Genomic DNA, 26,931 nt, shown 5'->3' with positions numbered 1-26,931 from the left:
GAACAATTAGAGATGAGTCACAGAAGAAAAAAAATAAATCAGACTGACCTTAAATTGGAGCAACTTGTACAGCTTTTCTTATCAGTCAATATGCAATAAGTCAGATAAGCATCCCTTGAGTTGGATGGAAAGAAAAAAAAAAGGAAAAAATATCTATGTGCGTTTTAATATTACATTGCTTTGTATTAGGTATATGAATTCTTATAAGTAACCTCAACATTTTTATTTCCTCTGTGTAAGCATTTAAAGCAGATGTAAATGATTCCAGTGAACAGCCTGGAAATTTGCCTATCTCATAATAGAAAAGACAGCAATAAAGATGTGAATGTTAGAAACCACCTATAGAGATGAGAGGTGATTTTACTCCTCATTCCCATTTATTTTCTTCCCAACAGTTTTCCAGCCAGGGGACCAATTAGTGCTGCACAGTGATTCAGAGTTTTAAGTATTTGCCCACAAGAATCAACCTGCAATTACTATACCATTTTATGTAAACTACCCAGCATCCAGCAGATGATGACAAACTTAGCTGAAACTGCTTCTTCTAATGGAACAACATATTTAATACACACGATAATTTTAATTATGTGCATGACTTTATTGCTTCTGGTGTTTTGTTCATTTTGAGGGTTTTTTTGTTGTTGATGATGGTTTGGTTTGGTTTTTTTTAATAGTGGAAGCTGCATCTTGAAAGCATCAATACGTCATGTCATATCTGTTGTAAATCCTTGTCAATAAATAGTGTGAGGAGCAGCTCTTACCTCTACCAGGCAAAATTCTCTGTCTGAATCACTTTAAAAGATTCCTGGTATGTTACTGTCTTAAAAGGTTGGATATTCTTCCTCTATCTCATGCCTTACAAAGAATCAATAAAAAGACATTGTACAGTTCTCAAATTATGTCTGCAGGCAGAGCAGGCTCCTTTCCCAGCTCCAGAGCAATTTAAATCCTTTAGAGTACCTCCTTATTGCTCTTCTCCTGCCTGGTACCTGCTTGCTAAGAGTTACAGATAGTGTACAGGAGATTTACACACATCCCAAAGAAATGTATCTACAGTCAGGAGTGCTTTGTGTATATGGAATCACAGTAGTTGATACAAACTCATTACGTGATATGTAAGTTCTGTGGAGCTTTATGACTTGCCTTTTCAGGGTTCCGGGTATTCTTCACCATGGGTGAAAAAGATGGGGCACCCTGATGGAACTCCTGATTGTCGCTACAAGCATAGCCACAGCTGTGAAATGGACAAAGGTACAGTAAAATAGAAACAACCTTCAGGCAAGCCAAAAGTAGACCCCAGAAATCACCCATTTTATGTATTTACACAATGAACTAGAACTCTTTAAGAATTACATTTTGAATACCAGCTGTCCTACATGAAGATGTAACACGGCAAAAAAACCCCTCATTCACAGACTACAGTATTTCAAATTTCAGAAGCTGAAATTAAAGCTACATGAAAATGGAAAAGTGCCCACTATGATGGTACAGCAGCATCACCCCATGTTTTTTCACATGTTACACAGGCATAAAGTGGGCCAGATTAAAAGACAGATAACAATACCAAGGTATATGTTATACAGTAAGGTGCAAGGCATACTCTCCAAACTGAAGAAATAGTCATAGTATTATTGGAAAACAGCAGTGACATCAACAGGGCTACATGAGTACAAACCTGGAAAAGCCGAGGTAAGATTCTGGACATGTATTTTTTATTTAAATGTTTGTTTATTCCTAAGGACCCAATACCTATCAAATATCCTGTCTGTTAGGGTCTAGGCCGTTTGGGACAAAGAACTTTCCTTATTCACAATATTCAACAATCTGTGTGTTCGGCAATTATTTTTTTAAGTGACAAGTGAATCCCTCTTTCTGAGTCTTGCTGGAAAGGAAAAAGGTACAAACATAACAGAGATATATTTTTCATGTAGGAAGCACTCAAACTCCATTAATATAAGGCAGATACACTGTTGGTTAAGCTACAGGAACCTGATGAGCTAAAACTTAAGAATTGTATTACTAGCAAAAGTAAAATTATTTTTATTGTATAGTAAATTAAAAGCTGCTCCAAAATCTTACACAACTCAAAACTGAAAATACAAAATGTCTCGGCCAACGTTCAGATGAATATCAACACTCATATGTTAAAGTCTTGACTGCACAAGATTTCCTTTAAGGTGTAAATTTTTAAAATAATTACCCAGAAATATGTGCTTTAATTTAACTTTCTTGGATAATAAGCAGAAGAGGCCATATTAAAAATAAATAAATAAATAAATAAAACCTGCCACAGAATACAGCCATAGAAATACATTCCAGTGCAGCTGTGTTTCACCTAATGCCATAAAATGGGATCCTCTAATGCATCAAACTGTCCTCAAAAGTTTAAAATTGAAAGGAGGTTCAAGATAATTAAACAAGTTTGAAGACCTCTTTATGTCCTCAGGAAAACATTAAACACATTTTTCTGTGGTTTAGTGACACACTTGGCATTGTATGTCCGTATAAATAGGAAATTACAAAATTACTTATTGTACAATCTTGAAAGTGAAATTTCATTTGTTAGAACACTTGCATGCTATTTTATAACTCAGATAATTTTTATCTATTTGTAAAAATATGCTTTAAAGTTTGTTTAGAAAACACTTTTGCATACAGATGATTTAAAAACAGGGAATAATTTATCAAAAAAAAATTATGGAGAACATTAAAAGTAGAAATGGGGGCTATGCCAAAACTTATGATTTCTTGCATTGACTATGTGCTTCTAAGTAATGCTTTGACTTTTATTCATGCAGATAATCCTATTGATTTCATTAATGCTTGTGAGATTGAATCTTATTTTCGAAAGGCACAAGATGATATCGACATAGTATACCTAAAACTGGAGATAGACAGTATATGAACATCACTTGTACTACCTCTTACAGAAATATCCTTTTCCAAAGCAGAAAGACAAATCCTGTGGCAGTACAAGTGGATGGAGCTGTTCTGCTGGCGAGCGACAGCAAGGAAGCAGGAAGATGCAGAGGATGTATGGGGCACGAGACATTCTTCGGGTCTAGGTCTTGCTTCATGCCTATATTAGGATTTCTATGGATAATACTTCATTAATTTTTGGAACCTTCCTTCTGCTGAGGGAGGCAGCAGGACCCTGCAACTGCCAGTCTGCAGAAAGCAAAGAGAGTCTCTCAACACAGAACCCAAGAGTGCCTGTTGCACATTTAACCAGCTCAGTGATTAGTCATTTTCTAGTTTTTCACCACCATGAGCAACGCAGAGGTATCCAGACAGCTCACCTCTCAGGCAAGCCTGAAGCATGTGCCTGCACTGAATTTCAAATTCAATCTGTTTTTACCCATTACTGTTTTCAAGAAAAGCTGACTTCAGCAGCCCGCTGCTATTGATAACCACTAATGTCCAGGACACAAAGAAGAAACACTTACAGATTTCCAAGGCTCTCATTAGCGATGGCCTGGGAATGTCACACAACAAAATGAGATGTCTGTGGGTATCTGCTTTTCATCCCAAAATGCTGAGTCACATTTTGCTCTCATTTACACGTGCTCCATAAATTATTCATTGAGATCGTCTGCATATAAATAACAATTGAACTTCTATTTCCAAAGCCAAGTCCTCCCCACTTCCCAAACCACACATATACCACATACACAATTCTGAGCTGTAACTGGTCTCCTGGGTCACAGTGGCCAATAAAGAGTTTTCTTGACAAATCCGATTTCAGCTTTTTATTGCACAAAACCCCCTGAAACCTCTTTGCAATGAAAACAGTTTACACCTCATTCTGCTGCAAGTAGAAGTCCACTGGAGAGAGTCCACAGCAGGGAGGCTGACTGCAATCCTCAGAGGCAAACCATGGAATAAAGCCTTGTGCTGCAGCCTGTGATTGCACTGCAGCTCCTGTCCTGTGAAGCCTTAGGAAAAGGCTTCCCAAAGGCAGATCACATCACCTAATTCTTTGCTTAAAGGGGTCTCTGCACAGACCAGAATACTTTAGAACTCTGTACAGTGTGTTAGTATAATCATGCTATGTCCGCATAAGCTGAACAGAATTTATATGTTACATACATTAAAATTCTGGCTTGCTGCTTGAGTCCATACCATGTATTTGTACCATCTTTGCTCATGTGTGAGGCAACAGATAAATGCCATTTCCAATAAATGACTTTTAGACACCTGCTGAACTTGGAAAGAATGCCTGAACTGTGGAGCCCACTGCTGCTGCAAACCAAAGACATTTTGCAACCTTGAAAAATAGCTGCTTTTGAAGAGAACACCTCCAGACACTTCTGTAGCTGTTTAGCCCATGCCAAAGGCAGCAATGAAATCGTGGGTAAATACTTATTTTTTACTGTGGAATTTGGTCCAAAAGAGATGGGTGAGTAGAGTTCCAGACTTCCCAAATAACAAAGATTAAAGAAATGTGTGCATTTAGACAGGAAAAAAGGCAAATATAAAATCTCAGATTATTGTTAAAAGACAGATTTAGTGAAGTTAAAGAAACAAATGAAGAATCAAACAAAATCCACACAAACTCTTAAGAAACTAAACCAGAATTTGGGAGATTTTTAGCTCTTTAACAAAAACACAATCTGAAACCTCCTGATCAGTCTGAGTCTGGAGGTATCAAAACTGTGTTTGAAATAAAAGCGAGAGAAACCAAGAGCAGTGCCAAGGGTTCTGAACATGCCCAGGACTCCCTGTTAGCCAGCACTGACCTCTTGGCCAAGCTCCCCAGCTCTGTCAAAACCAGGCAAAATTGCTCAAAGTGCCTGGAAGAACAGGTTTGTTCTGAGCATGATAAACACACACCAACATCATTTGGCTTTTGCATTCAGGAACACAGCTAGAAGAAGCAGCCTTTTACACAATTCAGTGCTCAAAGAACTTGTCCAGAAATTGAGAGCACCCTGTTCTGTGTCCTACTAACTGTGACCAAACTCCAAACCTAATGTACAACCTCCCACAAGTGCTTTAATCACACCAATGTTAGTACCTTAGGATTTTTTCACTTTTTTTGTTTTTTTAGTCTTACAACCACCATGAAAATGGACAAGCTACATGATTGTTGAATTTCTTAATCTCTAAAAGTGCATAGGTACCTACTTCACAGAGGCACTGCAGGAATGTGTTAGTTAATGTTACAGGTTTGTGAAGAAGTAAGAGCAATAATAATAATACTTTACACTTGTATTGTGCCTTCCATCTGAGAATCACAAAGCACTTTACAAATATCCATTATTAAGATGCTGTGAGGTAGGTAAGTATTATCTACCTTTTACAGATGATGAAATGCAGGCTTATATTGGTTAATTGAATTGTTAAAGTTATCCAGGAGGCAGACATAGAGCCACAATAGATAGCACATGTAAGACCTCCTCTGTCACCTCTAACCACCAGGAATTCTTTCTACCGATTTGCTCTCACTTACCATTTTTGTGAGCTGTCTTCAACAAGTAATTTTCATTATCTTTCCTATCATTATAAATGACAGAATTAAGGACATCACGCTAGCAAATATACCCCTGTCCATTTATGTCCAGGATATGTGTCATGCAGCATTACATGAATAATCCCTTTACATGTAGTAGTAACCATTAAGATTTATTCTCCTTATTCTCTTTTGCTGTTTTGGTGAAGAGATAAAGCAGAGCCAGTAACAACAACAACAACAAAAATATTTTGGTAGGTTTTACAAAACCGGAAACCATAAATAAAACTACCTGTATTCTTCGTGCTCCTAGAAACCAACACCCAAATGTCATTATTCTTACTTATGCTTATTAGTGTCATTCCTTGAGAGAAGTACTTCTGATTAGAGGGTGTTTCCTTAATACAATTTACTCATTCTCATGCAAAATCTGCTCTTAAAAAAAAACACTGCATAGGTGCCTGCACAATCTAATTACTTTCTCTTTTGCCCATAGATTACGAGACTGTGTTTTGTTTGGGTTTTTTTTTAAATGACATGCCTATATGGCCATGAATGGTCACTGTACTATCTCAGCCAGTGAGCTGCTCAAGGATGCTTGCTGTTAAGTGTACCTTTACAAGTGAGCCTCACCTGCAACTCCAACTGCTGAGTTCAAGCACGGTCCAGTGCCGAGGGAGGGTGCGTGGCCCCAACTTGGGACTGCGCCTCACCTTGTAAACTCAAAGCAGGTGATGTGAGACTGACTGCTCACAATAATTACTTTGGATAATACATAAAGATATCGGTGGCCTGCCATTTTTAGACTATCCTGAGCTTGATACAGATGACTACCCCCTAACTTCTGCTAGAATTTTCTCCTTCATTAACAAGGTCAATGTACTATTCTGTTTTTTCTAAAGTCAGGTACTAGCTAGATATTTAGGTGCACAAAGAGCTTCACAGATTGGAAAAGGTAGATACCTCATTAAAATTCTCAGAGCCAAGACGTGCCAAGCGAAGTGTATAGGTATGCTGCCACTGGACCCAGGAAAAAATTACTGACACTGTTCCCATAAATTAAGGAGAGAAATTATTTGTCTTGTTAATATTACTAGATAATGAATTTGTAGAAATGTAAGATACATTTTCACTTATACATTCATTTCTCCACACACATTCCTTCCCTCTCCAATAACAGTAGCACATTTTACCAGGAGAACACCAGATCACATCTTCACCAGCTTCAGTGAAAAAGTGCTTTCCTTTCCTGTTTATATACCTTCTAAAGATGGCAGTAGTACTCATATATTGTGGCTTAGAAACTGGATCATGTAAAGAGTCTATGTGCACATGTGCATTAATCTCCTCTGACTACCTGAGTGTCCCTTTTCCTTCTGCAACCAATTCATAATGAGGAAGCAAGCTGTCCCCTCAATTTGCCTCTTACTTGCACCACTTCTCAAGATTAATGCTGCGTCACACAGCCCTGTCTGCACAGAGGCCTTTGGAGGAAGGGACCACAAGGAGGGGACATCTTCTCTGCCTCCCAGTACTTTGCTTTCCTCATCTGCTGCTCATTGCCCTTCTCCATCCAGCCGGCTCACCATGTGTGTACACACTGCACTGAGCTGTCACACGGAAGCAGAGCAAACCACATCGTAGCTTTCTAGGAACAACCAGGGAGATGTAATGGAAACCAGGAAAGCATTCCTTCATACAGCATTCTTCATTACCTTCATCTTCTTTTGTCCTTCCCCTCTCCAGGCTTGCTGGATACATTTTTTAGCAAATTAATGCATAAAACGGAGGGAAAGAGAGGCAGTTGGATGTCCACAAGATTTCCAGTATACTGTGAAAACACTACACATTCCTCCTCCTGTCCTCTGGCTGCAGCAAGAGGGCTAAAATCAAATTTAGGTTCGAAGCTCTTTTTGCTATAGAACATTCAGCAACTTTAATCCAAGCTGACTTAGCATGGGAAGTCACTGTGCATACGAAACAGACATTGTTTTCCCTTCAAGAGACAACACAGCAACACTGTATTTCTAAAACAGCCAAAGATGCTGGCCTAAGTTTTGAACTGTCTAACACTGCCATCTTTTTGATCTTTTCTTCTTTTGAGAATACACAAAGAATGAGTTGCAAAAATGTCTTTATTAAGGGGGAACAGAAAAAGTCAATTGCTCGTCTTGAAAAGTCTGAATAAATTAATTAACCAGCCTCTGCAATGTGTTAAGCTTGCCCAATTTTGAGAAATGACAAAATATTAACAAAGGTGTGACAGTCTTTAAAAGCACTATAACGGATAGTGTTGGGTATCCTGTCTTACACACAGTCCTTCACCCTAATGCATTTCTCTACGTACGTATTTTTAATATATAATGATACCAAATGCTCAATTCCACATTCCCTAACAGCCCCACTACCCAGAGTATGAATTCATAACACTTACAAGATCCTGCATAATCCAAAATTTTCTTTGCTTAAAATCCAGTGTCTTCCATGCCCACATCATTGCATGCATATAAATATTTAAAGTCAGATTTCATTAAGTTTTATACATTTCTAAACTTTAAAATGACACATTTCTGTTGTTGATTCTGAACATTGGATTACAACTTCTAACCTTTCCATAGGAGAAACTTAATTTTACATCAGATCACATTCCAAACACAAGCAGCATTTAGCTTACTTTAAAGGCCTTAACATCTCAACCTTAAAGATCATTCAAAATGAACTCAGTTATACGACCACTTAATGGTAACCTTGTTCATTGCCAAGCCAAACCTGATAGAAACTGTCAGTAATCCCCAATTACCACTTTCTAAAACAGATGATATAATGACCTGAAAGTAATCTGACTGACTTTTTGCTTCAGAAAATAGTTATAGGACTGCAAATGTATTTGTTCTTCATGAAAAACAAAAACAGTGGGAGAAATTGGGTACTTTATTCCTTATGGAAGAATTTAATATATTCTCTTTTTTAGCATTGCTTTTTGTTAATATGCTATGCCTATACTTATTTACTAACATGATTTTTTATGCAATTAGAAAAAAATCAATACCTTTATGTACCAATCATGAAGCAAAATAACACCAAGAAATTTTCTCAACTTCAGCACATGCAAGATCAAGCTCTGAATTGACATTATCCATCACTATGTTTGTGTAACACAAAACTAATATGTGTTAATTTTGTACTCTAAGGTAGTATTTATTCTCAGATCCCCCTGGGAGCATAAAATGTTCAAAGAATGAGTAAGAGGTGCCACTACATACGGCAGAGTAATTGCATGGGAGACAGGATTTTCTGCTAACATTTTTACATGAGATTATGCTCAAAATCATGAAAGCCGAGCTCTGTAAAACTCCTTGAAACTACTGTGAGAGGCACAAATTAATTCCTGTCCTAGTTACAGGGGAAAACAATGTACCTTCCCGACCTCTGGCTGTGTACAGGTGCCAGCCCTCGGTGTGGAGATGAAGCAGCAACCTGCTGCTGCTGTCTTCTCCCCAGCCTGCCAGAAGCACTCGGAGCACCTGTGACATTTTGCCAATATTAACAAATGGCTCAGACATAAATTATTGCACATGGCTGCCTAAAAACTATGCTTCCTAGGGACATACCTACCATGAAAAGCTGTGCTCCTGCATCTGAAAAAGCTATTGATTTATTCTTTACGCAAAATCATTCTCAATACCATACCTGAAGAGAGGAACTCTTCATATTTCCTGACAAAAGCTGCATTTTCTCAGACTTTTAGTTTGTGATAAATACACTCAGTGTGCTAACAGAGCAACAGTTTATAGTTTACACACACTAATAAAAACACTGGGATTACAGTCATGCAAGGGAGACAGTTCCAGCACTAGGACATATCACTTATCTGTGTACTAAAACCAACCCTTCTTCCATTACATTGCTGGTAACCCATACATGCATACAAACTATGCAGAAATTAACCAAAATCATAGATAATGTGTATCTGTGTCTCAGTTGTTTTGGGAGCAGGAGTAAACCAGTGCCAGCAGGCTAAATGTCACAGTGAGAGAGCTGAGTCCATTTCCAGCTTCAGTTGCAGGCTAGTTCATTAACTAGCTGCAGAGAGAGCAAAAATATCCTCACGCACAACTGCCAAAATTCTGTTTTCCAAAGCTTTTACTTCTTTGTGTCAATTATTTTAGATCTACTGTCACATTGCAGACCTTTGGCCTTGGATGAATACTTTTCCCCTAGCATGCTATCACTATGAAAACAAAACCAATGGAAAGTGTGTATTTTCCCATATTTAACTTCCATATCTTTCTGTCCCTTCCACCTTCTCAAGGCAGTTCTCCGCATCACACTCAGCCTGCTGAACCATGACGAACTCCAAGCGCACCTCAAAAAGGCAGGACGAACAACCCAGCCCTTCACAGCTCCATCTTCTGTGCTGTCTTGCAAGTTTCCTCCTGAATTTTTTGGACAGCGACAGAGCGCGCCGTGACTATTGGGTACCACAGTGTACATAGGGTAGCACTGCTAGTGGATATACCAAGAGGAGAGCCAGCAGAGAGTTATCACATATATCCACCCCAACCAGAGAAACCGAAGCAGCCTCACAAAACCTCTGGCATCCCCCTATTGTAATTGTAATTCTCCAGGCAATTTTCTACCTGTAATTTTCCAGACTCATCACATCATCACTTAGTATCACAATGGAAATGTTTACTATCTTCAAAAAATAAAGCAAGACACCTCCATCTCTCACTTGCCTAATCGTGGCATCAACAACATGAAGGAATAAGATTACTCAAAGCTGAATCCCTTTTGTCCTGCAAAGCACCAAGCTCAAAAGTTTCCTGACAGTTAGTGACCTGCAGTCACCGACCTGCAGTCACCCAGATCCCCCGCTGTGACAGCATCCCTGGTGTGCACTCACTGCAGAACTGAAACAGCAGAGAGACTCTGCTCTTGTGAAGAGAGAATCTCTTGTGTGGAAATAAATGCCAGCCCTCCTACTACATCCAAGGGCACAGTCCCACTGAAGTCATTAAAGAGCAAGATTCATCCTTGAGCCTTATAGATAATGACTGTTGGCAAGTTTCCGGTATATATTATGTTAGAGGAAATTATCAGCATGGCAACACTGTAATGTAAGAGGAAAAGAAACAAATAGAAATCCCTAACAGGGCAGCTAAACATACAAACCCATAAAATCCATCTCATATAATTAATAAAATATTGTGCATTAGACTCCAAAAGAAACCTGAAAAGGACACTTGCCCTCTATAGGAAATGAATCACTTGACTACTTCAACAGCTGGTGTTAACTGGCCTAGTCACTCACTTATGCACAAAAATTGTAACAGCAGAGAAGAGGATATTAGCTTAACATCCAAAGATTGAGATAATACCAAGATACTGGTTAATATTAATTAATATTGGTATATTAAGTAATTCACATTCCAAAAGCACAGTGGTCTGCATTTCTAAGCCAGGAGAAGCTGCAACTGACTTCTGAGGAGCTTTTTCTCTTCTTGAAAGATAGAAAGTGCTTTATATGTGTCTTTTACTTAGATCTGATTTATTCCAACCAGAAATCTGGTTCCTGAAAGCAAGTGGCACTGATGTTACTATGATGAGCATCTAAAATATACAGTATAAAACCATCCCACAGTGAATAACCCCCGAATTGTCCTTCGTAATGAACATGTATCTGCTGTGAGGATAAGGAATGTAGAAGCAAGTTCTGAGTCAAACTGCATGCTCTTAGGGAAGTGTGAAAATCAAAGAGGTACTCCATAACACAAAAGATGTCATGCTTATTGCATTAATATATATGCCCTAGTAGCACAGTTTGTAATTAACCAGTATTGTTTGTGCTTCCGTAGAACAGAAAAGACAGTCACTGTCAAGCAAAAATATACAAGGTTTCGGTTTTGAAGCATAGTTGCATTTCCCTTCTAATTGAAATTCTGTGGCTGAATCACAGCAATGTCTCAACTCTGGAGGTCCTAGTGACTAGTATTCACTAACTTTAGCCAGATTACTTACTAAATAAAATCTAAATAAAATGTAAGGACCAGATTCATGCAGGCATAAATCAGCCTTGCAAAACACAATCAATTAAATACATTTATTTACAAGAGCTAAAATCTTGCCCTAAGCAGACAGTCACTGGGCACTTCCACTCCCTGTGAATTTTAAGGATGCTTGAAGAAACTATGGAAAGCACTCCAAGAAGCTTATGATTCACCAATATCCTCTCAGTCACTCTTTTTCTTTGAAGTTCACTGCCTGAGTGGTGAAGCTAAGCTTTCTCTCCTTCAGTCAGTGTATACATATCACATTTACTGAGACTCTGCCTGTCAGGAGCACAAACCAGATTTGTAACAGTATTTGCAAGGAAATCCAGCTGCTCCATTGGATCCACCCACCAGATTGCTGTCAGGAGATCCAGCCACTACCCTTCAATCTTCGTATGTCCTGACACACTCCAAGATAGACTCCTGTTTTCTGCATACCCTTAATAGAGCTGGAGCCCAGGCTACACTAATTCTGGTAATTAAACAGAGCTGGGACATGGGCTCAAGCACTAGCAAAGAGCTGTCAACACCATTTTATTTTTACAATGCTCCCCAGCACAATCTTGACTTACAGTACCCACCATTCTTTTAACATCCAGTTATAGTTTGGGGAACAACAGATGATGGGCAATGTTCCCAGCAGGTGGTTTGGAAAAGGTGACCTTATTTCAGGTGGGAGAAAGGGCTTCACTGCCTGGGCAAACACTGTGAGCGTCTGCCACCCCCCTGCTGCTCCTCACTTCACAGGACAGACACAGCTTCACAGTTCCACTGTCAGTGCCTGGGGTCCAAAACCAATTCTGCAGGCTCCTATAATTGCCTAAACATTGATTTTATTCTACAGAGAAGTTACAATCACTGGTAAATGCCAAAATCTTATTAGGGCTTAACAGCTCCTCTTAGTAACTGCAGCCCAAGATGAAGTGCAAAAAAGTGGGGAAGCACCAGCTCAGATGTACAGAAAGCTTATAATTTTAGGGACAATCCATAACAGGTCCCCCACCTAATACTGAATGTAGAGTCATTCATTCATACCTCGGAGTTCTGGGTCGATGGAGACACAGAGATATGTAAACCATAATTTTAGAACAACTTCTCTTTAGAGAGCCTCTCTTTGTTCTTTGACAGCCTTTAAACATCATTGCTGTGCAATGCCAAATTCAAAAAATACATGTGATACTCTAATGCTCTCGAAAATATCTGCCATCCCATTCTGGCATGCCTTTGAGTTTGTTTCCTTCCACAAGTGACTACGCTTTATACAAGCTTTCCTCTGTATTACCTGTTGTTATCTCAAAGAGGAAAGACAGCCTGAAACTATAAAGCTTGGGTAAATATGTTGCACAGACTTAATTGCCAACTGTGGGATGACTCTGATTATCCAGAACCTGTGCAAGATTCAATATCATGAAACAGAGAAGAATCAAGAAACAGTCAGATGGAGTAAATATACCCAGAGACAGTAAATGCTGCTGCCCAAAAAAAAAGGAACAGAAGATATCTGGTGTCTACAAGAAGGACAAAGAGAAGCAAAAGAGCCAAAAGTAGGTTTAGAACATGATGTTCTGAGAATTCCTGATTGCATGGAGTTGCTCCAGATTTACACAAAAAAAATTACATTTGTTTGGGACAGATTTCAATTGGAGTCAGGGATGGTCCATGCACAGAGGCAGACAGGACCAGCCATGCAGGGTGGTAGAACCCAAGAAGCAGTGATCTTCTGCCCCATAGAGGAGAGAGATTACAAAGCCTGATAAAAAGGAAAACAAACAAACAAAGAAACATGACCCTTTTACCTGCCTTTACTGAGCAGCTGTTAAACACTCTTGGAATGGAAACCACTTGTTGATAACTGTCCCCACCCTATACTAGTTCCCAAACCCTCCCCAAGAAATGCTTGTGCTACTTGGTAGCTTGTGCTACTTGGTCCATGCCACAAGCATACTGGAAACAACACTCATAATTTCATAGTTTAGCTGATTAAGCTCCAGTGCCTGGCACATTCCCTAGTGTTGTTTACTAATACACACACATCCTTTGAGAATCTGAGCCTCTGCACTTTCTGCAGCAAACTCATTTACTTTGCAATTAACCTCCCCGTTCACATTTACTATCCCACTTCCTTTCTTCTTTGCAGTTACTTCTAAAAACCAAGTCCTCTCCACGCCTGCCAACTGTAATGCCTACATGTCTTTGTTCACTGTCCTTCAGAGCAGTGCAAGGATTCACATTTTTATTGTTAGTTCTGCTCACTGTGAAGTACAGCATACAATTGCCATACTAAATCACTGTACTTGAGGGCTCATTCTTAATATGCAGATCTTATCAAAATATATTAGTACCATCAAGCAGAAAATTGACACCTCTATGTTTCTTCAGATACCACATATCCTTTTTAACTCCCTAAGAGATTTGAACCCTACAATTTATACTATAGTGTGCTGTAATCAAAAGCATCAATCTTTTTAAGGCTGTCTGATGCCTAATGCCTACGTTTGCCATCCTTATTATGTTAAGCGTAAACATAACTAAGTACACAACAATGACAGAAAAGAATAGAGCTTCTTTTATGACATATAATATGAACAGCCGTACCTTTTATTATAAGGAGACAGCCCAGAATGCTTTATGTATTGAAAACTCTTCAGCATAAGGTGCTACAATTACTTAATCAGTTATTACTCTTAACAGGCAATCAGGAAGCCAATTAGGATTTTTATAACAGCTCCCGGACAAGTGGAAGGTCAAGATCTGAACTTTACCTGAGTGGACATGAGAGGAAAGGCTGCCAGCAATTCATCACACTCATGGTGATCTCATCTGCTAACTCTGATTATTTTGCTGTGTTTGGGGGTATGGTTTTGGGTGGCTTGGGGTGTTGGTGGGTGTGGGGGGGTTTTACAATTATTCAAGATTACGGTAGTGCTTAGTACAATGATCAATCACAGTACCTAAAAATACGTTCTAAAAATACATATTTCAAGTACTTATTTAATCAGAATTTCATTCTTCAGACAGTGCTAGTCAGTGTGTCAGGAAGACAATATTACTGCAATTAGACGTATTTTGGCAAAAGCTTCAGATAAACAACAGTATTTGGGTAGAGGGAAAAGGCATTCAAGGTCCTCATTACTGAATTTTACAGATGAACTCCAGATTTAAAAAGAAAAACCTTGAAAATTGTTTTTCTACTGGAATATTTCTAAGTGCACATGCCTAAAAGCCTCATGTGCTGTAGCTTAAAGAGTGAGTCTTCAAGAACAGACAATGGAAACAAAGCATTTTTGCTGTGGATTTTAAGCATGTTTTGCTGCCTTTGATTTTATTGACTGTGAAGATTGTGCAGGCTCTGTTAAGTCATTCTGTAAACTCATTTAGACCCCTTTCAAGGAAACAAATTTTTTAACTTTTTCCAATTCGCTATTTATAATTATCTCTGCCGATTAAGTTGTCATGTATGCAAATCAACCTAAACACTTAAAGGCTTATCCCACAACCCACAGATACCAAATTCAATCACCTATAATGTCAGTGATTCTTTAAGGTGAAGAAATAGTATTATGAATATATATCCAGGCTAGTGGACTGCTGCCAAAAAAAAAAGAGAAACTTAAAAAAACACCAAAAAACCCACAAAACAGTCCAACTTTATGTGCTCTGTTTTCCTTTCCCCATTAGAAGTCACAACATGGCATATGGATATAACGTCCTGTTTCAGCCATCACTTCAAGAAACATCTACTTTGTATAACAAAAAACCCAATGCTGTCAATACCTTTTTTTTTAAACTTCACAGAATGAAAACCTGTTCCCCAATAATAAGAAGAGAGCTCTAAACCTGTGCTGCACAGATTTATTAACCTAGCCAAAATGAAAGGCATATCTTCTCCACCAAGTGTTATCATTTTCAAATAAGACGTCCTCTAGGGAATAAATTTAGAGATGGTTTCTTGTTTATGTTGAGGGGAAGGTTAACTTCTGAGATAAATAACACAATGTTGCATCAATATTTTTTTAAGTTTAATTTCTAAAATACGCTTATCATAATGCTAAGCAGTAAAACACATATATTGTACAGTATACACCTAATAAAAAGCTCCCGTTCCATACGGTATACAATATACTATGGCAATAAACAGGTCTTCAGCAAAAGAGATAAACAAAATATAAAACCAGCAAGTTTACGTATTCAACACTTATTTCAATGTCATTTTTGTTCTATAGGATACAAATATGTCTCCATCAAAGAGCACGTATCTGTGATTTTTCTATTGATTATTAGTAACCACAAAAATTTATCATTCATTCATGGAAAAGTAACTTTTTTAAAGTGCTATTTATTTTGTGAGTAAATCACTGGCTCCAACATTGTTGAGCCTTCCTTACGTTGCCTCTTTGCCACACTGAATAGCCAAGGATTTATTTATCATTCCAATCAAAATTTGATTAGGCTCACTAAACTATTTTTTCACATAGGTTTTGTCATCTTTTCCTTAAAGTGAAGTAAGTGTATACCTAAACACTGAAGATGGGAAATGCTAGTGTCCATTCATGTAGATACATACTACATAATAACCTTGGACTTCTGTCAAGGAAGAGCAGTTGTTCAGCTTTATAAGGACTGCAGTTAAGTATCTAGACAGCTAAGAGAAGCTGCAGAGGTATTCAGTGACATTTACAGAATGAGTATTTATTATTTGGCATGCACAAACTACCTGCATACACATCATATTGTGAGCTTTTGTCTTTTGCTGTATGGGGACCTACAGGACTGTTCTTTTTAATTTCATTTGCTAAACAGGTTCTCTATAGCTATGTGGCAGCTTCTGACCTGGTGTTCATCAGACCAGGCAGCCGATCCCTGCATTGAGGTGATGGGTACGTCTCTCGGCTGCAGTTTGGCACAGACCTGTGGCCATGTGGGCTGTGGTTATCCTGGATATTCTGTTCCTACACAGTTAATGACTTCCAGCACAGTGGAGCAGTCAGACCAGCATCTGGAAGCAAGCAGTGCCTTTCTCACACTGAGAAATCCTGATTGTTTTCCAGTCCACTGATTGCCCATCTTAGCCAGTACTTCAACCACAATATTCACCAAGTAACTGAGGTGACGATGACTGCAAATTCTTTTCCTATCAACCTGTAATGCGTCACCGGAAGCTTCTTGCAATCACAGACAGGGACTCAAGAACAGGCTCAAAATATCAAGATTTGAACTCAGTTTTCCAGTATCTAACATAGGGTGGCACGAATATACACCTTTTGCTCCTATTTAGACTGCCCTCTCTAAAAAAAACAGTGGTCAGATCTTGTCACATCTCACCGTAAGTCATACTTCCACTGAAGATGTAATGATTAGCACAGAAAAATGGATATTAGTATAGACAAATAATTTGTCCTGACCACTTCTGAAACCCACAAAAAACTACTAGAATTAGAATTATGAAATTCTTAATATGAAAACTTTTCTTTGAAAAAAAAAATACATAGAACAGCTGAATAACCGTAAGAGTTTGCATTTCTAGCAGACCCTCTGATCATAGTATTTGTACAGATTTCATATGTAATTTTAACCCAAAAAACCCATCTACTGAATATTTTGCCATCAAAGGGTGTATTTTAGGAGCTAATGCTTTCCAATCTAGTTTCACAAGCCTTCCTAACATGTTACAGTCTAAGTTGGAAATGCAGGCTGCAGATTTACAGATGATCACAACTGAGAATTTTCTCAACCACATCAAATACATCTCTCCTGTTCAGTCTGAGCAGAATATAGATAGAATATTTCTGTTGACACAAATGCACTAAATCTGTTTTGGAACATGTTTCAGGGAAAACATCAATTGAAAAATTGATATCAACTAGAGTTGATTAATGTATGAATTGTTTCAGAGCTGCACACAATCTGCAAGCAATAGTTCTATTTCTCTACTCGAACCAGCTTGCCAATTATCATTATGCATAACTGTGAAACTGGGACAAAATTTTGATGATGATGTTTACATCTTATCCAGTATGCACATAAATTTAGTCTAGTATAAAAAAATAAAAAAAAAAAAAAGCTGTCATTAAACTGTCTTACGACTGGGTACAGAACAATACATTCTGAGCAGTAAACAGCATTTTCAGGCATGTCTACATACTCCATGACAAATCTTGTTACACATGCGCAGTAGCTGATTGTACAAGACAAGCAGTGATACATGCCCACAGAAAATACAGAAATGCAGGAGTGAACTCTGGATATCTAGCTCTAATATTACAGTAGCTGCCCTGGTATCACCTATAGATTATCATCATAAAGCAAGTTATTTTAATATTGTCAATTCAGAGTTTTGAAGGTTCAAAGGTTAACAGCACAGCTGGTTGAATCTTGAAAAAACAGTGTTTGCAACTGTTGATGTGAATGCTAAAAAGCTCTTTTAAAGGATCTTCTTATTGCTATTCAGAAACGTTTGCATGCAAGGACTTCTACATGCACATATGTTTGCAAAATGTCATTTTTTCTCCAGTAAAGACCACTTAATTCCTTGGATGGACAAACTGGATTTTAATGATACTGCCTGCTAGGTTGGGGATTCCAGATCCTGCAGGTCGATGTATGCACCTGTACTTCTCTTTGACATTGACTTGACCCTGAAATAAACTTAATTTTATCTTTAAAAAAAATTGTCCCTGATCTATGATTTTTTTTAAAACTTTCACAGTAAGATCCTAAATCTTGAGCTCTAAGAGAAGGATTACAGCTTTTCTGTGTGATGTAACAAATGTGATGCACTGTCTTCCAGAGCGAAGACCTTGAGGGCATCATGGAAGACATGTCCATACAAGAAGCCAGGCTTATACAGCTGGATAGACACATAAAGCAGCAAAACTAAATCTCTCACAATGTACTAGAGCGGTATTTTACAATAACAGTATTTCAGCAGGCAGATCAAAACAATTCAATTCTTTTTTTTTTTTTTTCCTCAGAAAAATCAACGTTTTCCCCAGGGGAATATTTTGCCACACTCTTCTTAATACACTCCACAGATTTCCTAATACAAGTGAGAAAAATGACATTTGTAGGTAATGATGACTTAATAATCAGTTGAGGTGTAATAAAAAGACTTAATAAAGTTTCTTGATGTTAAATGCAAAAAAAAAAAAAAAAAAAAAAAGCCCTAAGGCTTGCAGCTGTAGGCTATACAGTCCATCAAGGAAACCCAAGCAGGAAAAAATACCTACACTCTGGCTAGTCTTTAAAAGCTTTGGTTTTTTTCTCCATTTAGCAAACTTTTGCAGGGGGCTCTTACAAATCCTTTCTGTCAGGGAATCAGTAGATTTTGATTACGAGATTCTTTTGACACAGTTCTTATGCAAGGAATCTAATCTCAAATGAAAGTATTTGCATAAACAAAGTTACTCCGTTTAGTCATCAAGTGGTCAAAACGAAACGTTCATTTAGCCAGAGGAAGGAGCTGGAGCAGCCGCCCCAGCGCGGGCCGGCGAGCGCTCCCCGTGGGCAGCAGATGCGGGCAGGAGCCCAGGGCAGGGACAGGCAGAGGAACAGCCGTTGCTGCTTCCAGCCTGCTCAACAGCTCAACCCACTCTCTGAGGGAGCACCTGTTTCACAAACACTAGGTCTCTACATCCATTTTCAAACTTGTACACAATGGAGAATTTTAAAAAAAAAAACAACCCTAAACTGCTACGCTCTGGGTGAGTAAAATGCGTGCAAACTGAAAGCGACAATGCAAATGGATGTAGCAGCAATAACTCTGGAAGTAATGGACAAACAACTATTGTCAAATGCAAAATAAGAGAGAAATCGATGTGCTTTTAAGAACTCTATTGAGGGACCAATAAAAATATTAAAATGCTGGAAAGGCACTGTCAAACATAAAGCACCTGTTTAACATTACTGCTAATTGTGGGTGAAGGAAATGGCCCCAGCAGAAATTGGTTGAAGATGATTAAATTTAATTGCAATGAATGCTATATACAAAGTGCTACCCACTGATTGAATTAGAAACAAAATATGCTTGAAAGAGGTACATTACACAAAACCAGGTTTAATACAAAGCATGAACAGCAATGCTACATGTGGCTAAAAACACATTCATATTTTCTGAAAGTTCTTTCCATCTCTCACATGTTGCAGAAATGCACAGAAAGCACAAGAGGAACCACAAGTAAGGTCACCATAAGGTTGAGCATGGGCTGCATGGACATTTGTATTCTCCAGCATGGCAGAGGCATTATGGTTGGTAGGAAACACACTCAGCCCACTCTGAGACATGAAGCACCCAGAATCAATGAGATTAGGAACAGTTCGGCAGGAGTGCCTTCCCTTCGTTTATGTGAGGCAGGTGCCTGGGTAAGCCAGCTCCAGGCTTTGAGCAGAGCGCGCGGGATTCCCCCTGGCAGGTGGCCACTTCTGCTGGAAGCAGCTGCCAGAGACTTTTGGCACAGAAGAGTGGAAGTACCACTTTCCCTTTTCTTTCCTATTTCTCCCTCTTCTTCTTTTTACACTATTTTGTTAGCACAGTTGGGTTTTCTCCTCTTTTCTTGCATAGAAACTACCCAAACCAGATTATTTATTGGAGCTGATGGTTCATTATTAGTCCCTTTATGCTATATTTCTTAACTGAAATTTTACTTCCCATGCATTTTTTTTTTGGTAATACCTAGAGCACATCCTTCCTCTCTGCTTTCAGTGCTGGTGAGGGTGCAGCCACAGGGCTGAGGTGTGACTTGTTTACGATCAGAAACTCACAAATTATTCCAGCTAATCACCCAGATAGATGGTGGACCCTCCTTTTAACCTGCTGCCACCTACACCACATTTCACATGATACACATTCATCAGTATAGCCTTTAAATTGGTTTCTCACAACTGTGCTTGGCACACATCTCTCCTCACGGGTGGCAAACACAAAAGCGGCATTCTTTGTGGCAGACTCAGTTGTGCTAGCATTTCCCCATCAAGCTCAGACAGATGGAGAGAGCTGCTTGTGCCATGGTCCTTCTGTTTTCTATTTATGGTCCCTAAGTCCCCAAACATGCTCAAATTTCCTAGAGAGTTTCCAATGTTGTTGTTATCTGCTACAGAAAGTAACAAGGTGCTACTCAGTCCTGGTTACACTTGCTTTAGTGCTGGAACAGCATGTTTGTGGCTCAATATCGACTAAACAGTCATTATTTCCAAGTACCTGCATTGTACGTATTTAGAACTAGTGGAACCTCTGGACATGGGGTGAGAGCTGTGCTTTTTAAAAGGTGTAACAGAGAAGCATTTCCCACACCACACACCTCAAAGAAATTAGGGAAGCACCAAGTGCAATGGAGCAGCTGCTTGACAGCCTTATTAGAAAACAGCTTAGAGAAGTACGTGAAAAATACTGTATTCAGCTGAAGCTGCAGGGAACAACAGAAGAAAAATAATTAGCCAAGTCAGAAATTGGCTAAGGCACTGAGTCTTCTGAGCCTTCGGTTTCATTCAAAAGACAAAGGGAACTTTAAATAACAAGTAGTAAATGAGACTCTGTTTATATCTCACCTTAAAAAGCCACAAGCAGAGCAGTGCACCCTAATAACATCTTTGGCTCAGAAATGATTCAGAAGCAAGGGGGCCATCTGCTGAATTCCCAGTACCATTTTCTGCTTGATCCTGAAAGACTTCATTTGTAAGTTTCATAGGCAAGTCTTTTTCAGCATCAGCTTTGCCAGGCCTGTGAGGTGTGGCAGTAAACCTCTGAGCGTGTTTAGCTGCAGGTGAATATTACAACATATCTATCATGACTGCAAAAACTAAAACCAGTAAACTGATCAATATAATCTGTTCAAGACTCAAAAATCCAGTAGACGATATCATCAGTTTGAAGTATATATCTCTGTATCATAATGCATTTCATTAATCAGAAAGTTTCAGAGACAGAAAGCTATGTTCATGAACATATAATAACTTTCCAAATAAAAAAGCTTAAAGCACAGAACTGGGTCTCTAAAACAAGAAGTTTCCTTCTTCAGCTAACTGTCCTTTATCCACAGCAATGTTGGCACTGCGCTTAAACTCAGCATTCCTGTTCCCATGCAAGTCTATCACAACACCATTGATACATGATTCATTGGCAATTGCTTCTAATTCCACTCTTTCTGCTTTCAGTACCACTAACTTCACATCCCAGCTTCAGAGCATTCACAGCTAGTCCCTTTTCTAACATGTGAAAGTGGGCAAAGGACAGGTAGAATTTTAAAAAGATTTTAAGACAATGTCACCACACAGCCACATGCACAAACGAAGTGCACATCTTTGTAGTCCTCCATATCTTGTTCTTCTTAGTACTGTTACAGCTAAAGGTCTCTCCGCACACCAGGAGGAAGGACCAGAATTGTTTCTGACACAGTAAGCAAAGTATGCTAAGTAAATACTACAGAAACATCCAGACTGAAAAATCCTTGTTCATATAGCTATGAAATTTGATAAAGGTATTTAAAATATTCACCACTGTTCTCATTTCTTAAAGCATAGCCTTAAGTCTACTGACATTTCATGGTCTGTTAATACAGAACACTTTAAATATAGAAAGGTACATGTTATCCATTAAAGACTATGTAGACTCATGCATAAGATAGCTCATAGTGTACCAATATAAGATTGTTTAATGGTACAAATTATAAAATCAAATCTTCAACTCTGCTTCCAAGTTCAGCATTTTAAAAATGACTGCAAGACATAACCTGTATCTTTCAAAGTTATAATCAGGTGGTATTAAATAAGAGCACAAGTACAGCACAGAGAATACAAATAAATGCTACTTGCTTAAGACTTCCTTCTTAAGAAGTGGTCCCAAGTTTAACTCATAGCTTGCTGAAAATACAAATAGATGGAGGGTTTGTTTGCCTTGTGTGGGGTTTTTTCATGCCTAAAGCAGTTTTACTACCTCAGTCAATACTAAATCTCAACATGCATGACTTCTGCATCCATAATGCAAAAATGTATCAAGGTGGTGTTGTTTTCTGTTCACTGTTCCCAGCTTCATACACACTCATGAGCAAGAAGAAGATGGTCTGGAAAGTTACAAATTTGTAGGAACATGCAGATTATTCTAGAGAATAACTGCTTTCAGTATTTAGTAGCAAACTAATATCTACTTCGCTAACTAAGCATCCCTTATTTTTCTTCTAAAATCTGGACTCCCACATGAAAATATGAAAACAGCATATACGAAACAGTAGTAAATGTTACATATAAAACACATAAAAGTAAAAGAGTTCTAGAGCTAAAATTAACCAGCATTAATAAAACATTAATTTATCAGGTACCTTTATTCCCATGAGCTGCCCACCACTCCCTCTCCACAGGACCTAGCCTATCACCTCAAAAGCCTGACTAGCTTCAAAGAGAGGCCATTAAAAAGAGCAAAAGGAAATAAAGGAAAAAAACCCCATGTGTGAAGAAGTGAAAGTTTTCCCTCAAGAATTGAGAATGAAAGCTAAGGATTGCTAAAATTCAGTCCTTTCTATAGAAATAGTTCCAAACCATGTAAAGCATCCCAACTCCTTGTCATATGAATCTCAAAACCAAGAGGTTTTATCTTAGTGAAAAGCAATTCAAAGTGTTCTTGCTACTTGTTTCAAACTCTGGACAGCTCACAAGAAAGAATGTTTCTTTATAGTGAAAGAGACCTTGAGGTTATTTTCAGCTTTCAATTTTTTTCCCTTTTCCACTAAACTTCAGATAATTGGCTTCAGACTAAGTCTTCAATTTAAAGCAAAATTCTTAAAAAAAAAATACACCTTTAAGCAATAAGAAACATCAATACAATTATTTGTTGGTCTTTTTCTCTGATATTTGCACTTAAACAAAAATTACTCCCAGTTGGTTAAAAATCATGATTTGTTAATGGAGTCGGATAATTACGGTTACTTCATTAAGTATTTAGACTGAGAGGACTGGTGTGCATGCTCAGTAGGCAGCTAGAAAGAAAGGGAAAGAAGTTGGAAACTGAATGATTTCGAACATGGCACAATTGGAGAGCAATATCTTATGATACTTATGATACTCCTCGACTTGGACATCAGTTGTTAAAGTTCTACTAAATACAAAGTATTTACAATCAAGCTTCTTCCCAGTTTAGATCTTTGAGGTCTATACCTTTTCACCCCTATGATTTTGTAAAGAAAACTCAGTAACTTCTCATGCATTTCAGGAGCTTCCACACACAAGGGTGGATCAGCTCCACGGGTCAGAGAACATAAACACAGCTCAGCCAACATCTGATTGATGATGCCTATGGTGCAGTTGCTTTATATTGCACACAAAAGATACAGCAGTACAAGGGAAGAACCTGTAGGTGCTGTATCAGAGCGCTGGCCTAGGACACAGAAGGGATTTAAGAAGTGTAATTAAATATTTGTCACTTTCTATCTTTGAAAGTCAAGAAACCGAAAGCAGAGACTTTGTCATCACAAGCAGTTTCTGAAAGGTGTTTGGCGTGCAGGTTTGTTATGGGGCACAGCGTGGCACTGCCGAAGCCAGAGGGAGTCCCACCATGGGGGAATCAAGGCACCCCTGGTACCTCCGCAAGTCCAGTAAGGAGGATGGCAGGTCCATACCTTCAGTATTTCAAGTCTTGAGATCTGGCACATTGACAGGGAAAGTTCATACGGAAGCGTTTACGATACTATTACCACTATCGTAGGTGGAGGAGAGGCTACAGCGCTCCGGCGTCGCCCGGGAACCCTCCGCACGGCGGCTCCTCCGGGCACCCCGCTGCCCTCCGTCCCGGCAGCAGCGCGGCGGCGACCCGCTCGCAGCCCGGCACCCGCTCGCCCCTACGAAAAGCCTTTAGGGACTCAAAGAGACCGTCTTACGGTAGCCCGACGGGTCTCTGGTCTCCGCGGGACCTCCCCAAACTTCACGCGTGTTCTGCCTAGATGTCGGTCTCGACAGGTAGTTTACAACACGCCGCAGCCAAACGCTCAAGTTCCATTTTTTGAAGCCGTAAACAGAAGGTAGATCGCTCCCTCTCCTCCGCAGCGTCAAAACCTTGGACAAGGTACTAAACCGCGACACCTGGAGCCGACACGGCGCCTTCCCCTCTAGAAGCCTCCAACTTTCCCGCAAAGCGTCAGAAATTAAGCTTTCCGTCCTCAAGAGCCCGAGACGCGGTCCACGGAGAACCGCAACTAAAAGACAGCCCTTCTGACCCACCGCGGAGCGCCAGCCCCGTCCCCCCAGCCCCGTCCCCTCGGCCCCACTCAGGCGGCCGCCAGCGGAGAAACTTTTCCGAGGCGCCCGAGGAGGCAGCGCCCACGCCGGCCGCCCCGCGGAGCGGGACCGACCCGGCTCCCACGTACCGTGCGCCCGGCGGGCCAACGCCGCCCCCCCGCGGGCGGCGCCGCGCCGGCCGCCCCGCTGCGTGGGCACCCACGGCCCCGCGAGCACCCACCCGCCCGCACCGCTCCTACCGTGCGGGGGGCAAGTGAGAGAGGGAGCGAGGAGGTGGCAGTTACCGGCGAGCGAGCGCCTTTCTTGCAGAGCGGTCCCCTGAAGACGCCTTTGATGCCGCGGTAGTGCCCGTTGCTGAGGTGCCGGGAGCTGATGACCAGGTAGCACGCCATGCGGGCCCCCAGGGCGGGCGAGCGGGGGGAGCGTCCCAGCCCCGCGGGCGGCGGCGGGGAAGGCAGGCCGACTCCTCGGCGGCGGCGGCGGTGCTAACCCCGCCGGAGCACAAGCCCGCATGAAGGAGCAGGCGGAACCGCAGCAGCGATCTCCCCCCTCCCGTCTCATCCAGCGCCCGGGTTAGCGCTGCCAGCAGCAGGATGCACTGAAGGCGGCAGCAGCGGCGGCAGCCAGAGCACATCTGAGGGAGCGCGGAGGCCAGTCCGCATGCTGCTCCGCGGGTAGGAGACGAGCCCGGGAAGAAGAAGGGCAGAGCGCAACTTGCACAGTCCGCCGCTGCTACGGCCCCTTCCCTCCCTCCTCTTCCTCAGACCAGGCCAGCGGCAGCCGACATCCGGAGGGGAGTTTCTCCTCGGCAGCTCGAGCCGCGGCTGCTCCCCATGGCTCTTCCCTCCGCCGGGCTGGGCGCTTGATGGAGCCGGCCGCCGCGGAGAGCCCTCGCCTCCCCAGCCCTCCCTTGCCGCCGCTGCAGTCGGCGCCGCGCCTGGCCTCACCTCCGCCGGCGGGGGGGAAGGCGGTGCGTGGTGCGAGGGGGGCGGAGGAGGGGTAGGGCCCGAGCGGGGGAGGCAGCCGGCCGGGGGGGGCGGTGGCGGGTGGGAGGACGTTGCCCTTCGGCGCTCTGGGGAGGGGAGCGGGCCGCGTCCGGCGGCCCCGGGCGGAGCGGGCCGGGGAAGGGCAGCAGGCGGCGGGGCGCGCTGGCCGCCCTCCTCGTCCTTTTCGCCCAACTTTCCCGCCGTCGGTGGCGAGGAGGTAACGTCCCTTCTCCGCCTGCCTCTGGCTGCGCTTCCACCTGTCCCCCGCATGCCCTCACCTCTCCTCGCCCTCCCTCCCGCTGTCCCGCAGGCTGTCCCTTGGCAGGAGCTGCGGCCGTTCCCCGCCCTGGAGGGTGCGGAGCTGGGCGGGGAACACCCTCCCGCGGCCACGCCGGGGATGTGAGCGGGCACCGTCCCCCGCAGCCAGCCGCGGTGCCGGGTTAACGGGAAACATCACTGCCCCTGTTCCCGCTGCTGGCTGGGAGCGCAAATTCGCTCAGAACCGGGGCGAGGGAGACGAGTGCTGCGCGAAGATGGCCAGACTGCCTGGACACCCCCCAGATTGTGACTGTGCTTGTCTCGATTGTCCCCATGAAAGCTCGTGAATTTAGGTGCGTGGTGTCATTTACTACATAATGATTTACACAGAATCGCACGTATGAAATTCTTCCACCACTAAATAGTAGAAACGGGCTGCTCTTTTCCCCTTCTGCAAGAGACTGGTGCGATGTGCCTCGGACCCGCCTGTGCCCCCTCAGCTTCTCTTCAGCTGGTCACAAGTATTGTCTCTGCTCTCCTACTTACTAAGTCGATAAAAAGAAATCAATAAATCACATGGCATTAGTAGTCACCTGCAAATCTTTCATTTCTTCGAAGTAGATTCTTTTAAACTGTAGATAAGAATTATTTCAGATTTTTCATTTAATCTTGTAAAAGCCTATGTTTTCAGATATTTAGTGAATAAAACTGATAAGTCACACTCATTCTAATTTTAGCCTCTCAAGAGCTATCTTTCTATGAACGTAACATAAATAAAAAGAAAATCTCACACAAGCCACCGAATCGTACAGATAAAAAGGTCATGACAAATCCAATGTCTTTTTTTTTCTGTATATACAAAATGGAGTTGCACAGTCTTAGTACACAATGTTTCACATACAATATAAAATTAGATTATATGTTTGTATATGTATACATATAAAAATGGTCAAATCTATTATTCTGT

General features: G+C 41.0%; 1 protein-coding gene across 1 annotated transcript in view; it reads right to left on the bottom strand.

Annotated features, from left to right (window-relative positions):
- The window catches only part of ZNF804B (zinc finger protein 804B), a 236,072-nt gene extending 210,718 nt beyond the window's left edge, over positions 1-25,354 (bottom strand). The window contains 2 exon segments of the mRNA XM_065629591.1: positions 24,960-25,172; positions 25,175-25,354. Of these exon segments, the coding sequence (XP_065485663.1) occupies positions 24,960-25,172; positions 25,175-25,354 (393 nt within the window).
- Positions 25,355-26,931: the final 1,577 nt, after the last annotated feature.

The sequence above is a fragment of the Caloenas nicobarica genome, chromosome 2 (assembly GCF_036013445.1).
Source record: "Caloenas nicobarica isolate bCalNic1 chromosome 2, bCalNic1.hap1, whole genome shotgun sequence".
Lineage (NCBI taxonomy): Eukaryota > Metazoa > Chordata > Aves > Columbiformes > Columbidae > Caloenas > Caloenas nicobarica.
The sequence above is the reverse complement of the archived record's forward strand: the minus strand, read 5'-3'. Positions and strand labels throughout refer to the sequence as shown.